We start from the raw sequence: 16,037 nt of genomic DNA, 5'->3' as shown, positions 1-16,037 counted from the left end.
TTCACCTCCTCTTTGTTACTACCTTCATCATTCTGTGTATCATAATCATAATTAATAATATTACAAAATCGGATTGTAATATATTTTATTCTACATAAATGTAAACTTAGTACCTCAGAAAGCATATCATCTATGCAGTCATCATCATCACAAAATGTCTGTTATATAATAAGATACATAAATAAGTCGTATTTATTAGTAACCCGTTATAGTTTAGTTCAAAATACTTACAAACTGGACGTTTTTGTAGTATGTGTCTTTAGGTATTTCCAGCAATGAATCATCTTCACTTTCTTCTTTGTTGGTCAAAACAACCTCAACTCCTCGACGATAAATTCTTAACTCAAATGTGTTCATGTCCGTCTTCATCAACAACAGTATATCATCATCTTGTATAACAAGATCATCAAATAACTTTGGACAACCTTTTGTAAAAACATAGATATCATTTATTTTGTGCGTCTCAACTTTCCAAATCTGACCTGCTGCTGTTATGTTGTAAGAATCGTTGACTGGCGTGTAAGAGTAATTTTTGTGACATACGGTTCTGGAATCACCTGAAAAGTTATGTAGTATTTTATTGTTAACTATATATGTATACCATTACTTTTTCAACTATAAAAAAAGTGATTCATACATATTAGTATACTTACTATTATCTTTAAAACGCCGTAACGGTTTACTGTTATAAAGGATTCACCACACATGTTATCGACGAAACAAGCCATTTGCATATTTTTATCTTCGATTATCCTAAAGCGCAATAACGTTTGCTTTGTCAACTGAAGATCCCTTACCACGTCACTCCATCCGTCAGTGATAACAGATTCCCCACTTACACTTCTTAAAGAAACTGGCCAACTTTTTTGACTTTCATGATGTATCACTAATTTTCTTCTTTGCCAATAATCACCATATACAGTCTTAACAAAATCAGTTGGCAGGACCTGTGTATAAATTCATGTCAAAAATCATATGTAACACAATTTATATATACTTTTTTATAACATTTGTTGCATACCACTTTTAACGAGGAATCATCATCTAACACAGCTACACATGATAAACTCATTTTTATATACCTGTAACATAACAAGAACTGTTAGAAACATTTACTATTGAACTTGAATAATACAATATACATTTAAAAATAACAAATTAATTGTTATCGTATCAATGTATTGGATTACAACTAAAAAACAAATATATTTTGTTCATCAATTTATAACAAGATACCTCTTTTTTTTAGTTATCATGATAAACTATTCAATCATCCAAATAACAATATTAACTAAAAGAAACATATTTTTCTTCATAAAAAGATACACAAAATATATTAACCACATAACTTTATTAACCAAAATTGTATAATTTGAAATACATACAATACAATCCAATCTTTCTTAGATACACATAACATACACAACAATCAATTTTATAAAAACCTATACCAGATTTCAGTTATAAATTTTTAGTAGCCGCATACAAAGATATTATCATTCAAGAAAAAACAAATTTTAGCTTAACTTTTATGTTATAACCTATTCGAACATAAAAATAACAATGTTAATGAAGGAATTTTTAAATTTCAAAAAAAGATCTACATAATATATCAACCAAATAATCTAATTAACCGAAATTCTTAACTTTGAAAGACATGCAATGCAATCTAATATTTTTTTTATACACATAAGATACGGAACATTTATTTTCAGAGAAAAACTAAGACCTGATTTCACGTGTAATTTTACAATAATCGCCGGAAACAAGTCGGTCAAGCAACTGAAAGCGAAATTTGGTGTTCAACTGATTGGATAATTAGTTTGTAAATCAAAGCGAAGATTACCGGAAAAATGATCGGAAAATAAGTCGTTAAAGTAACTTTACCAATTTTTCTTCTTCCACCGCCATTTGCAAGTTTCTTGATCCTTGTGACTTTTGATTGAAGATGTTAAGCCTATAGAAGCAGATGTCAGTTGATATATGATAATTGTATTAGGTATCTTAAATTTACTATTTAAATATTGATATTTTAATTTTGTATATATCGGTTTCTTATGTTATATTACTTTAAGGTTTTTTTTGTCATTATTTATTTAAATATTATACATAAATAGATATTTACTATTTAGTAACCAGATTTTATAAATCTGTTAAATTTTTTATTACTACCAACATTATAAAAATAACTTCGCTTTTTATTACCCATTTACATTAATTTCGTGTATTTTTTCGGCAAGATTAAGTTGAATAATAATTTACATAAAAACTTTCAACAACTTCTGAATCTATTGTATTTTTAATTATAATGTTTCAATTTTCTCTTATAAATAGATACTCTTTATTTTTTTCTTTCATTCTATGTGCTTTTGTGCTATTTGATTGTTAGTGATCTCTCTGAATTTTCGTGTTTGCGTTAAAATGTATCGGCATGGTCCGTATTTTATCATAACTATACTTGATCCGCTTTCAATTCAACAGATGCATAACTTTCATTATTTTTGTTTTTAAACTAATCATTCGTATTGTTTTATCTTTTCTTTGAAATAAAATTTCCGTTACTTCTTTTGGTTTTCAGGCAATACCTATAAGTATGAGTCGATTTATATGGATGAATAAGTTACAATCCTCAACGGTTACTCTTAAATTTGATGAAACGCATTCATGGAGTGTTGTTATCAAATTAATAGAAGATGTATTCTACTTTACCGATGGATGGTCTGAGGTTTTAAACTACTTTGGCCATGGATATTTCTTTATTATTTTTAACTATCTTGGTGATCGTACTTTTAAGTTCAAGCTCTCCTGTCATGATCCAAATCAAGAGTGGGGGAAACCGTTTTGTAAAATTATTCAAAATCCTTTAAAAAGTCCAATGGTACGTAAATTTATTATATATATATATATATATTTTTTTCCTCGACTTATAGAAAACATAATACTCATCAATTTGTAATAATTCATTTTTACAGGTTCTACCAGATACTTTTCTTTCTAAACATTATGATTATCCTTTACCGGATAACAAGGTTATACTTAACGTATCCGAGAATCATAAATGGGAAGTCCATATTAGAAAGATAGGTCTAAATTACTGTTTTACTGATGGTTGGTTTAAATTTATTGAAGATCTTAGGTTAAATCCTGGTGATATTTTGTGTTTTAAAATAAACGACGTGAAACATTTTAATATTACCATATTCAATAAACACGGTCGTCAAGTTTTGTTAAACAACACTCCTTTGATTGAGCCAGAATATGAACATATTAGCAATGTGGAAGGTTATCGACAAGTTAGTGACGATCATAACTATCCTTTTTTTGCCATGAAAGTAACTAATGAATTGGTATGATACTATGCTTTTTTCAGTTTGTTTTTTCTTAATTTTTAGTGTTTTTCATTTAATAACATTTTCATATTTTAAATGTTTTTACAAAATGTAGATTCTTCCGAAATTGATTACTGACTTAAGTGGTTTAAATGAGTTGTCTGAAGTAAAGATCAAAGTTATTAAAGGAAATACTTGGGTTAAGAATCTTCGTACACTCAATATTGATGGTCAAATAAGGTTTGTCAATCAATTTATTATCTAATTTATAATATATCTTTTACCCTATTTTTATATGTATTACTAACAATTTTTTTCATATTTTATCGACCATAGGTACGGTGTTGTTGGATGGCCTGATATACTTGAAGCTGAACACATTTCCTTAGGTGACGATTGTGTTTTCAACTGGTCTAAAACGAATTCCAAGTTATTGGTTACGAAACTCCAGCAATCATAAGTGCTACAGTAATATACTTTCATTGTTTATTTAAAACCCGAAAAAACATATATCTTACATTTACTTTTCGATCCCCTTTTATTTATGTTTGTGGTACAATGCGTTTGTTTTTTTAGTATTGTCAATTCAGATTGCCATTATAATTTGATTCATACAGTTCGTTTCTCTTAACTAACATGAATCATTTATATCAGAAGTATACACATCTAATTTATTTATACACCTGATTCATCACACAAATTTTAGTTACTCAACATATATATATGTATATATATATATATATATATATATATATATACTTTATTTGTTTTTAAAGATAGATTAACAACCCGTGAGTATTCACGGGTTATAACCTAGTACTTTTATAAAGCAAATTAAATGAATAACGCTTTCAATATATTTTAATAATATCTATTTTTTAATACTTTTACTAATAATTACTATTTTCTTTACTTTCTAAGTTGGATAAGTTTAGTGTCAACTAATACTGGTGTCAAAAATACGGGTATGGTTCGGTTCATTATCGGTACAAGAAGGTAAAAATCGGCACCAGCCTGATACAGAAAACGTTAAAAGTCGGTACCAGATTAATATCTATTTTTTAATACTTTTACTATTTTAATATAATAATAATAATTACTATTTTCTTTACTTTCCAAGTTGGATAAGCTTAGTGTCAACCAATACTGGTGTCAAAAATAGCGGTATGGCCCGGTTTATTATCGGTACAAGAAGGTAAAAATCGGCACCAGCCTGATACAGAAAATGTCAAATGTCGGTACCGGATTGAGTTTAAAAATCTTTTAGTTCGGGAAATTAGGTACTACTACACGGTACCATTTGCTCATCCCTGATCACGGATGCCGTACAAACAACAACGGTGGGTAGGGATGAGCTCGGTGGCAACCGATACAGAAAATACTGGTTACGGTACCGGTGTATGAAGGTAAAAATCGGTAGCGAACCGGTACCAGGAACGCCAAAAGTTGGTACCGAATTGGTACTTAGGATCATTCGGTTCGGGAAATTTGGTACCGGTACCCAGTATTATTTGCTCATCCCTGACCACGGGTTTCATACGAACAACATCATTAACATACAACTTTTTTGGTTGATTTTCTTTCGATTATTTTTTACTGTTTTTTTACATTTTCTTTTTATTTTTGTTAGTGGTTCCGTGTGCAACGCGCTCGTAGTGATTTCAAAACACATATAAACACAAACTAAATAACAAAAGAAGTTTGTCGCAACGCGGCTAGGGTGATAGACCTAGTTTAATTTATATTTATCATACACGTTTGATCAATAGAATATATAAATATTTCTTTTCTTCTCATGTCTTGTTTTGAAAATTTAAACTAGTCACTTAATAAAAAAGCTTTCTAGAAAAAGAATGTATCGTTGAAGTTTTAGAAAACATTTTGTTTTTAGATCGAAAGAATGGCATTAGATGCTGAAGGCACTTAACTTTATTTTTAAAATGAGCGTAAATGAACAAGCTTAAATCAACGTAAACTAACAAAAATAAACGAACGTAATCAAACAAACATAAACAGACGTAAATTAATGAACGTTCACAAACGTAAACGAACTTTCTACCGAACAATTCACTGAACGTTCGGGTCATTTACATGAAAGAAGTTTAGCTTGTATGAAATGATCACGTCTAACATAAATTAGAGTAAATTTCACTTTATAAGAGGTGACGAAGCTTTGCTAGTTGGACAAAGTTTTTAAACATAAATATGCTATATGACGACGGGCCTAGTTGGTAGTCCAACATGACCCGTCTTGGGCTTCTGTCGTCTGGGCCCAATTAACAAGCCCACTCCTCATATCCTCTCTCAAAAGTATCTGCGATAACATAAAATGAGCGGGAAGAAAAGGAGGATCAAAGGAAGAACACAGAGATCATTAAATGCTTGATCGATAGGGAAGAGAAAGTCGCCGGAAAGGAAGTACATCAAGCTGGCCGCATTAAATGAAGCCTTTGATCCTGCCGTTGGGACTCAGACATGTGTCTGAGTTCCCCAAGGATATCCAGAAACCGTTAGATCGATCAGTCGGGTTCTCCAAGAAAGATAAGTCAATCCCTTTATATAAGGAAGGTAAGGGAACTCAATGGGAACAAGAAAAACCCTCACTAAATGCTCGGTAGCCTCATTTATTCCGACAACCTCGTATAAGCATTTACTACTATACAATTACTCACACACAAGAATCCACACCAAGGAGAATATTCCAGCGGTAATATTCGTCGGAATAGGCTTCTCATTATTCCCGGCAAGTTTACTTACTCTCACGCCGGAGCTTAGTCACGGATCCCCCCTCCGGGGTCCCCCATGACGAGGCTAACGGTTTTCTTTCTTGTAGGACAGAGGAATCAGGGATCTTGCAACGTCAACGAGACTCTTTGACCGTCATCCGTGACTCGAGGGCTCGACACTATATTTGTGATAAATAACTTGAGTTGATGTAAACTTTACATAAAAACCATGAAGGTCATTGGCACCTAAGCATACCGCCCAAAACTCCTTAAAATAATGCAACCCCTAAGAATGCTTCTTAGGGTATGTTTGGCAAAAGTAGCTGGTGGGTGATAGCTGGAAGCTGGTAGCTAGTGGCTGTAGCTTTTTAGATATATTTGGTGTTTGGTAGAGTAGCTGAAGCTTTTAATAAAATGACTAAAATGGACATAAATTAAAATTTAAAAAGCTTGTGCATTAAAAACTTCATTATCTTTATATATAATTAAAATAGTCATTTTTTCCCTAAAAACTTGTGGCTACTTCTAAACACTACAAGTAGGAGCGTTCAACCAAAAGCTTCAAGCTCCTTAACCCAACAAGGTTTTTTATTGAGTAAGAGTTTTTTCTTAAAAGTTTAAAGCTAGAAACTTCTAAAAACTCCTAAAAGCTACATGCCAAACATACCCTTAATTGACAAAACAATATTAGAGATCAAAGGTGGTAGAGGAAGAAGAGCATCGGTTACCGAATGCACCCTTGAAAGTATTACATTTCCAATTTGATTGAGTTAATGATTATGCTTCGATAAAATGGTCCCTGAATTTAAGCCATTTTTGCTACTTCGGTCCAAAAAATAAAACCTTTTGTATATGGGTTTATAAGGTTTCATTTTTGTTGTCATTTTCATTCAGTTGACAAACTAGGTTAGAATTTTTTGTTAACCTCTCCCCTTTTCTTGTCATTTTCCTCATTTAATTAAAATATATTATGGCATTCCTCATTTAATTAAAATATATTATGGCATATAATGACGATTGTACCCTTCATTTAAATGAGGAAGCCGACAAAAGGGGGAGAAGTTAACAGAAAATTCTAACTTAGTTTACCAATTAGATGAAAATGACAACAAAAATGAAACTCCATGGAGCAAGATACAAAAAGTTTCATTTGTTTTAGTAAACTTCTGTTTTGCTTCCTGTGGTTTGGTCACTTTAACGGTTTTGCCCCAAACCTTTAAAAATAGTCATTTTCCTCCAATAGTTTACTATTGTTTTTCCATTTTGCTCCATGCAGGGAGCAAAATGAAAAAAACAGACAATTTGGATGGAGTTAGAGGTGGGGAGCAAAACGGAAAAGCAATACCAAACTATTGGAGGAAAATGGCTATTTTTAAAGGTTTTGGGCAAAACCGTTAAAGTGACCAATCCACAGGGAGCAAAACCGAAGTTTACTTTTTTTTTTTTTTTTTTTTTTTTTTTACCAATTTGGCATTTTCATCTTTCTTCAATAATGGCATAGAGACATGTTGGATCCCTAGTCTAACCCACGGAATTTACGAAAAGAAACCTGTCTTTCAGATAAACTGGATAAATTTGCTCATTCAGGACCGATTAACCAAACTTGGGGAGTAAACCATGATTTCCCCCTTAAGGCAAGTTGATACCAAAATTATCAAATGCATTTCAAATTGTTGTCAAACAACAAACACAACTCTACTTACCTTAGAAAATATAGAAAATAATGGGTTTACGTGTTATCAGACGATGTATACAATGACATAGGTGTTTTTAGTCGATACATATAATACAATATAAATGAATCTTATATCTCCATCTTATTTTCATACAATATTAATTCATTACACAACCAAATACATGTTTATCTTTGAGTTTTTGAACCATTGAATCTAATCCTCATCAACCTGTACATAAGAAGTCCAATATTTATACGCAGTATAAGCACTAAAAGCCACAAACGCCACAAAGCCAACATTCACCATCACTTGAGTAAACATTTTGGATCTCAAGACTTGACCAACTCTTGACTTGCTATCGGGAATGTCAGTTGTGTTGGCCTTATCATTTTGATCTTCTTGAGGTGACGACATCTTCGCATTTGTATTGGCCTTATCATTTTGATCCTCTTGAGGTGACGGTGTCACAACTACAGGATCTGGCAAGGAAGGTTTCGAGGGTTTTTTGGGCAAAGTAATACGAAGGCGGCCTTGAGAGAATTTGGCATGAATATTACTTGAATCGTAATCTTTTAAAACCTTTACTTCTTTCACGAAACGACTTCTTTTTTTACCCTCTTGGGTATTCTCTCCCGTGATCTTCATTATCCCCGAACTGCTTATTTGGATTCTTAGTTGTTCTTTCTTAAAATCTGAATATATAATTGTTGATATCAATACAACAAGTTGTTATATCATTTATTATGCCCATAACATCTTTCTTTTATCATGTTTTTACAAAATAAAGACAAAAATGCGAGTTTATACCTGGCAGATGGATCACAAGTATGTCTTGACCATCCTCCCGTTGCCATGTGCAAAGAGGGTCAAATTCGTCGTAGGAAAGTGAGGTTTGGGTGCCTCCAACTCTTGAGTCCATGACACTATAGAGAAGATCTAATCGATAGAAACTAGAGAACGATTTAATCGATAGAAAATAGAGAATGATTTGAAAGATGGTTGATTTCGATTCGAAGAACTTGTTTTTTATAGTAGTGGTATGAATGGAAGGGTTATTCCTTTTCCAGTTATGTTGATTTCTTGGTTTTGCTTTTCATGGCCAACACTTTGGCTTCAAAGATTCTTGTGAAAGCAAGGCATGGCTTGAAATAGAAATAAAATAAAAGTATATTTGAACATGCAAAAGAATAACTTTTAAGGTGTTCACACGTATTGATAGTGTCATCTTGTTTTAAATTGTGTTTTGTATAACACGTATTGATACTTTTTTTTTTTTTTTTTTGAAAGGCATATCGTGTTTTGTATAACACGTATTGATGCTTTTTGTTTTTAACAACTTTTTGGGAAGGTTTATTTAATTTGAAATGAAGATACTATCTATGTGCTTGGCAAAGTTTATTTAATTTCAGCAGCATGTCACGTCAGAACAAGTCAAAGAATTTTTTTGTTGAATCAAAAAGAGTTCGTGTCAAAACAGTTCCTTGTCAAGCATCATGTCACGTCAGAACATGTCACATAAAAAGAGTTATTTTAGTTCAAGTTAAAATGGATTTAGGTCAAAATAGTTCCAGGTCAGAATATGTCACATAATATTTAATATTTATTAATTAGTTGAATTTCCAAATATAACCTTTTTATTTTACTTTACAACAAAGTATTTTATATTATTAATTGGTTGAATTTAATATTTTGATTTTAAATTTCTTTTGATAATACGTTTGCTATTTAATAATACATATTGGTCAGATCGGATAACATGTCACGTCAAAAGAGGTAACATAAAAATGGTTATTTTGGTTCGGGTCAAAACAATTTTGTGACAGAGCAGATCACATAATATTTAATATTTATTAATTAGTTGAATTTAATATTTTAATTTTAAATTTCTTTTTCTCATTTTTCTTTGAATAATATGTTTGGTATTTAATATTAGGTATTGGTCGGATCGAGAAACATGTCGTGTCAGAACAAATCACATAAAAGGTTATTTTGGTTTGAGTCAAAATGGATTTGTGTCATTAGTTAGTTGACTTCAATATTTTAATTTTAGATTTCTTTTATTCATTGCCCTGTCAGAACAAGTCAATTAAAAAGGGTTATTTTGGTTTGATGTAAGACAGTTTCGGGTTAGAACATATCATGTAATATTTAATATTTCTGAGTTGAATTTAATATTTAACTAGTGGATTTCTCCCGCGCTACGCGGCGCGAACTCAATTGATATCTGTTCGTTTCATTTCCATACTAGCACTCGATATAACAACTGAAAGAGAACTAAAAAAATAAATTCATGATATGCCAAAAAGATGTCGATACATATGATAAATTAATCGCAAATGAAAACGAATATCAATTCTGAGACTACCGATCGGTACAAATGTTGTTCAATCGAAATCAGTTTGGTTCGTCACAGTACATGTATGGTGTCGATACCCGTATAGTTTAAGATACAAAAAATATGTTTTTTTAATACAACTTCCTTTTTTAACAAAACTGTTTCCGGCACTTGTATAGTATACGATAAAAAAATGCGTTATTTTGAATATAACTCTGTTTTCAATAAAATTCAAAAAAATTTATACCATATTTATATACAACTACGCTTTAAAAAAGTTAATGAAGACAAGATATTAATTAAAAATCAAATTAAATCGTATGTAAACTAATATTTAGAAAAACCTAATTCAAACTCACTACTATTCTTTTTAAACCAAAAATCAAATTAAATTATAAAAATAAAAAAAAAGCTCACTCAAAATAGTTGTTTGTTTGATGATCTCTGTTTTTGAACAATTAATGTCAAATACCTATAAATTTAAACTAAATAATAAAATATCAAATAAAAAAAAAACAAACCTAGCTACTTTTTATCATCACTTTATTTTCACATGTATAATTGAAAAATCTTTTATTTTTTTTTCTCTCACTAATACATTTGGTATTTAATAATACGTATTTATTTTTCTTTTAATAATCTATTTGACATTTAATAATACGTATTGGCCGTGTCGGGCTGGGCAACATGCCTTTTCAGAACATGTCACTTAAAAGAGTTATTTTGGTTTGAGTCAAAGTCTATAGATCAAAACAGTTTCAGATTAGAAAAAATCATATAGTATTTAATATTTATGAATTAGTTGAAATTAATATTTTAATCTTAAATGTATTTTGTCATTTTTCTTTTAATAATACGTATTGGTCGGGTAATTAACATATGCCGATCATGGCAAAACCTAGCAAACTCTGCAGCACAGCGTGGCCTCAGTTGCTAGTTTATTAAATACAAATTTATTGGATTATAATTTACTTGTGTATTTTCAGAAGCCGACTGGACAGAAAGTGGACGCTTTGCCAATTCATTAGTCACATTATTCGAATCGGATTAAAGAACCAAATAACGTAATAAATAAAATTAAATTTTAAACTGTATATATTTTTATACTCGATTGGGTTAAAGCCCTGCAACCCCCCCCCCCCCCAACAAACCACAAATGGTGTTGTGGAATGGGTGATGGGACGCTCTTGGTTGTTAAATCTAAAAATAAAAAATATAGCTACAAAAAGTAGATTGTTGGTGCAGTTGTCTGTCCACTACATCTTCGTTCGAGTCTTAGGCTAGGGATGTTTGTATTGTGAGCGGAAATCGAGAAATTATGTTTGAGATAGGTCCGCTTATAGGGTATATAAAGAGGTCCGCTTATTAGTCACTTTATATATTGGTTCGCTCATATGTCACTTAGGTGGTTCGCTCTTGTGACATGATGAGTGGTCCGCTTATATGGACATGTCCATATAAGCGAACCCTTGTGCCTATATATATGGGGTCACTTGGGGCGAATCTAGTAACGATGTATATGTGTGAAACGGCGAAGCCCTGCCCGTTTGTCTCCGAATCTTGTATATTTGTCAGATAATCAATAAAGGAGACATTAAATAGTGAAATCAAGCTTTACGAAGACCGAATCAATGAATTCCGCCTCTGATTCTGTCTAAGCACTCTTCTGATCGACTCGTCAGGTCGAAAAAACGTTCCTACATAGATGCGATTTCCACTTCCCACTTGGTAACATACATAAATACATTCAGTGTTCACTTAATCATCCAAGTGAATGCACCACAAGCATCAACAAAATTAACTAAATTCTTCAAAATATTGTAACTGAATCAAGTGATCATGTATCAAGAAACACCATCTTGACTTGTGTCATCTTATTACTATCAATCATCTTCATGATGATCAATCATTGTGAAGGATCTTTATCTTCATCAAAGAAGTATGCAGATGTGATGTGGGCCCAAGTGTGGAGGAGCGGGCCATCTTGTATTTGTAGGTCCAAGATCGCGTAACAAAAGGGGCTTCACTAAAATGGCTCTAACTTGGGCTACGGGGGTCCGTTTTGGGCGTGCGACCAGGCGAAACGAACGTGAGAACAAGCTCCATCTTGCTGCAAACAGCCTAAGGCGGTTTGGGTCATCGTCCGGGCCAAAAAACGCTTATTTCCATTAGTTATTTGCATTTTTATGTTTTTTTAAGTATTTTGGGCATTTTGTTTTTGGGCTTGTGTTTGGCCCGTTATCTTTTTTAGGCCCATTTCGAATTTCTGTTCTTATTTATATGTCCCTCTAGTCATTTGAACAATCAGAATTGAATTTTGAAACTACTGAATTTTTCACTTCAAATTCCGTGGCCTTTGGGTTGCAATTTGGGGGTTGGGGAAGAACTACACGGGTATTCGTAGAATCAACGTGTTGATCTTCATTTTCCGTAACACACGCTACATCAAGATGTGTGCAATCACTACAAGAAATGTCGCCCCTATTGTTAGGGCAGGATTTTTTAATGACCTATGATCCTCACTTATTATCCTATTAGTGATCCTTACTTCTGTGACAGATAGTGATCCTCAGAAGTGCTTCAGGATCAGGATCATGGATCACCCTAAGGATCCTTGTACTAACGATTGTTTACTTTGAATTTCGTATTGTTTTGCAGGAGTAACAAATTGGACTTGGTCTTGGCAACGTTACTAAGGAATATTCCACGGTTATTTCGCACGTGTTTGCTTGAAAATGGACGTTGTGGAGAACGTGGGAGCATGGCACGAATTGTGGACAGTTTGTTAGGCTAGTTAACTTCTATTTTAAAAGGGGTAGCGAGCTAGCTTTAGAAACACTTGGCTAATTTTGGCTACACACACTCGTATAACCGCACTCTTGAACATACGGCAAAACACTTAGCAATTTTTACACATTTCTACATGATACACTATAGTGATCCTTGTACCTAGCTCGCTATTATCCGAAGTTGTAAACAATTATTGGTTAATTGGAAGTTGGTGATCGGTAGTTTCCATCACCCGAGGTTTTTTATGCCAGAGATCATTCATTGATCAAGGGCTTTTTCCTCGTATAAATCTTTGTGTCTCTTGTGCAATTTACTTCTAAGTGATCCTCATTGTTGTTCATCAATTCAAGCATCATACCCCGTAAGAAAGAGTTTGGTTGCATTATCCTCGTCTGATTTTTGACCAAAACACCTATTGATACAGAAAATCGCCTCTAAAGGTATTAGGGGCGACATGTCGCTGCTAAAATGTCGACCCTAATGCCTCGTCACTATTGACATTTGGGGACGACAATTGTTGTCGATAATGGTGTTGGATCTTTAGGGGCGACAATTGTCGCCCCTAAAAGTTCATTGATGACATCAGCATATGACCTCATACTTATACATTTAGGGACGACTTTTATTGCCTCTAAAAGTCCATTCCTGGAAAAACCAGATTTTTTTTTTGTTTTTTTGTTTTTTTGCCGTTTTTTCAAATACCAAACCTGCTGATCTTTTCCAGACATACCCAGCAATTCTAACCCAAACATAAAACCAATATCAAATCAAAAATAAGCCATAATAACATCACGTTTCACGTTTCTTTGTCTAGTTAAGTTATAAGTCTAAAATAAAACATAATAAACATCAAGTTTTTTTTAATCATTCTTGATCCTCATCCATGTTGTCTTCATTGCCATTCTTTGAAGCCTTCTTCGAGTTCATGAATTTTGAGAGGCGTTCTAAAAAAACTTTCGTTTTCAAACAAACCATCAAGGAAATCCTACAAAATAAGATATAGATTATAAGTTCAAACAAACTACATATTTCCAAGCACAACATTAACCAAATGGGTCATTAAACCCGAGCCCACTATAACATACTTAAGACATCCAACTTTTAACCAAATCGGTACTAAATAGATGATATTAAACATTATATAATAGCTTTTGTTTATTTTATTAAAAGAATCTGAGTATTATTATTTTTCTAACACATAATATATTTGCAGCAAATGATTGTTTAACTTAGTCGTATTATGTTATCGCTAACCTAGTCCATCAATTGTTGCTAACCTAGTCCATCAGTTACAACGATCAAATCTTCGACAGACTGCATAATTTCAACCCATCCCCAGTCCACCAGTTCACTATTTTTCAATTGCACTTTTAACTTTACTTTCGCTGCAAGGGCAATCTCAATCAAACATACAATTATCCCTAACTTTCATTTACATTATAACAAAACTCTTGGAACATTCTCGTTGAAATAAAAAATATCCCCCCTAATTGTGATTTTAACAACAGAACACACTGAATACATACGATTTGAACATCAAACAACACTAAATAATTGTGATTTGAACATCAATCTTAAGGATTAAAGCGACTAGGGTTCTTACCTACATAAACCATACAGAAAGGTTGCGATTTGAACAGCACATTGCTTCAAAAGGCTGAGAATTTGATGGCACAAGAGGCTGCTAGTAGCGTGAAGGGCGGCATTCTTCCTACTGGTGGCGTGGCAAGTAGGGTTTGGAGGGGGGAAGGGGGAAGTGTTGTGCGTGGCAGGTAGGGTTTGGAGGGGAGGGAAGTGTTGTGCGTGGCAGGTAGGGTTTGGAGGGGAAAGGGGGAAGTGTTGTTTTGGAGGGGAAATGGAGAAGTGTTGTCTGATGGGGGGAAACAAGCCTGCCAAGGGTTTTAACTCACAATTAGGGGCGACTTAGGGAAAAATAATATCAGCCATTGGATTATTTACCTAATCTACGACCATAACTTGTTGCCCGAACCTAAAACGCGGATTGGTCCTTTAGGGGCGAATTTTTATATGTCGCCCCTAATGCTCTTTTTTCTTGTAGTGAATGGCACAATGGCTGAGTGCCCAACACTTGTGGAAGAAGATTTAGAGTTTCTTTTGGACACCGAAGAACATCGAAGGATTTTAGACCAAACAAAACGTATTACTCCTCATGTGCTCAAGCCTCCTCCATTTTGCGGCAAAGAATGTAAAGAAAAGTATAACACTAATAAGGGACGAAGGTGTTTTGGTCAAAAATCAGATAAGGATAATGCAACCAAACTCTCTGTTACTGGGTATGATGCTTGAATTGGTAAACAACAATGAGGATCACTCAGAAATGAATTGCACAAGTGACACAAAGATTTATACGAGGAAAAACCCCTTGATCAATGAATGATCTCCGGCATAAAAAATCTCGGGTGATGGAAACTACCGATCACCAACTCAAATTAAACAATAATTCTTTTACAACTTCGGATGATAGCGAGCTAGGTACAAGGATCACTATAGTGTATCGTGTGGAAATGTATGAAAATTGCTAAGTGTTTCGCCGTGAGCTGATGAATGCAGTTGTACGAGTGTGTGTAGCCAAAAAATAGCCAAGTGTTCTAAAAATAGCTCGCTATCCCCTTTAAAAATAGAAAATATCTAGCCTAACTAACTATCCGCATTTCGTGCCTTCTCCCCACGTTCTCCACAACGTTCACAACGGTCAAGCACGTGCAGAATTGAAGGGAATATGCTCCAGGAATATCGCCATGACCAAGTCCACACCGGTACTCCTACAATACAACACCAAATTCAAAGTGAACAATCATTAGTATAAGGATCCTTAGGATGATCCATGACCCTGATCCTGAAGCACTTCTGAGGATCACTAATTGTCACAGAAGTAAGGATCACCAAACAGGATAACACTTGAGGATCACAGGTCATTAAGAAATCCTCCCCTAACAATTGCCCCCAAAATATAAGGAGTGATCATGTAAATAAACGAGTTGTATTTTATCGATCTTATCCGCAACAAACTAATAGATATATAGCCTTTAGTGTCAGGGCTAGATTTTTATGTCCTATGATCCTTACTTGGTATCCTAACAAGTGATCCTTGTTTCTTTGGCAGATAGTTATCCTCAGAAGAGCTCCAGGATCAGGATCATGGATCATCCTAAGGATCCTC

At 33.3% G+C, this 16,037-nt stretch overlaps 1 protein-coding gene across 1 annotated transcript; it reads right to left on the bottom strand.

Annotated features, from left to right (window-relative positions):
* Nucleotides 1-7,839: 7,839 nt before the first annotated feature.
* Nucleotides 7,840-8,737, bottom strand: LOC110891108 (22.0 kDa heat shock protein). The gene is made up of 2 exons (XM_022138766.2): nucleotides 8,539-8,737; nucleotides 7,840-8,423 (listed from the first exon to the last, which is right to left on the bottom strand). Exons 1-2 carry the CDS (start codon nucleotides 8,648-8,650, stop codon nucleotides 7,945-7,947), a joined length of 591 nt encoding a protein of 196 aa, XP_021994458.1. The 5' UTR covers nucleotides 8,651-8,737; the 3' UTR covers nucleotides 7,840-7,944.
* Nucleotides 8,738-16,037: the final 7,300 nt, after the last annotated feature.

Source organism: Helianthus annuus, chromosome 11 (genome assembly GCF_002127325.2).
Source record: "Helianthus annuus cultivar XRQ/B chromosome 11, HanXRQr2.0-SUNRISE, whole genome shotgun sequence".
In the NCBI taxonomy this organism is placed as follows: domain Eukaryota; kingdom Viridiplantae; phylum Streptophyta; class Magnoliopsida; order Asterales; family Asteraceae; genus Helianthus; species Helianthus annuus.
Note: the sequence above shows the minus strand (reverse complement) of the source record. Positions and strands in the feature narration are given on the sequence as shown.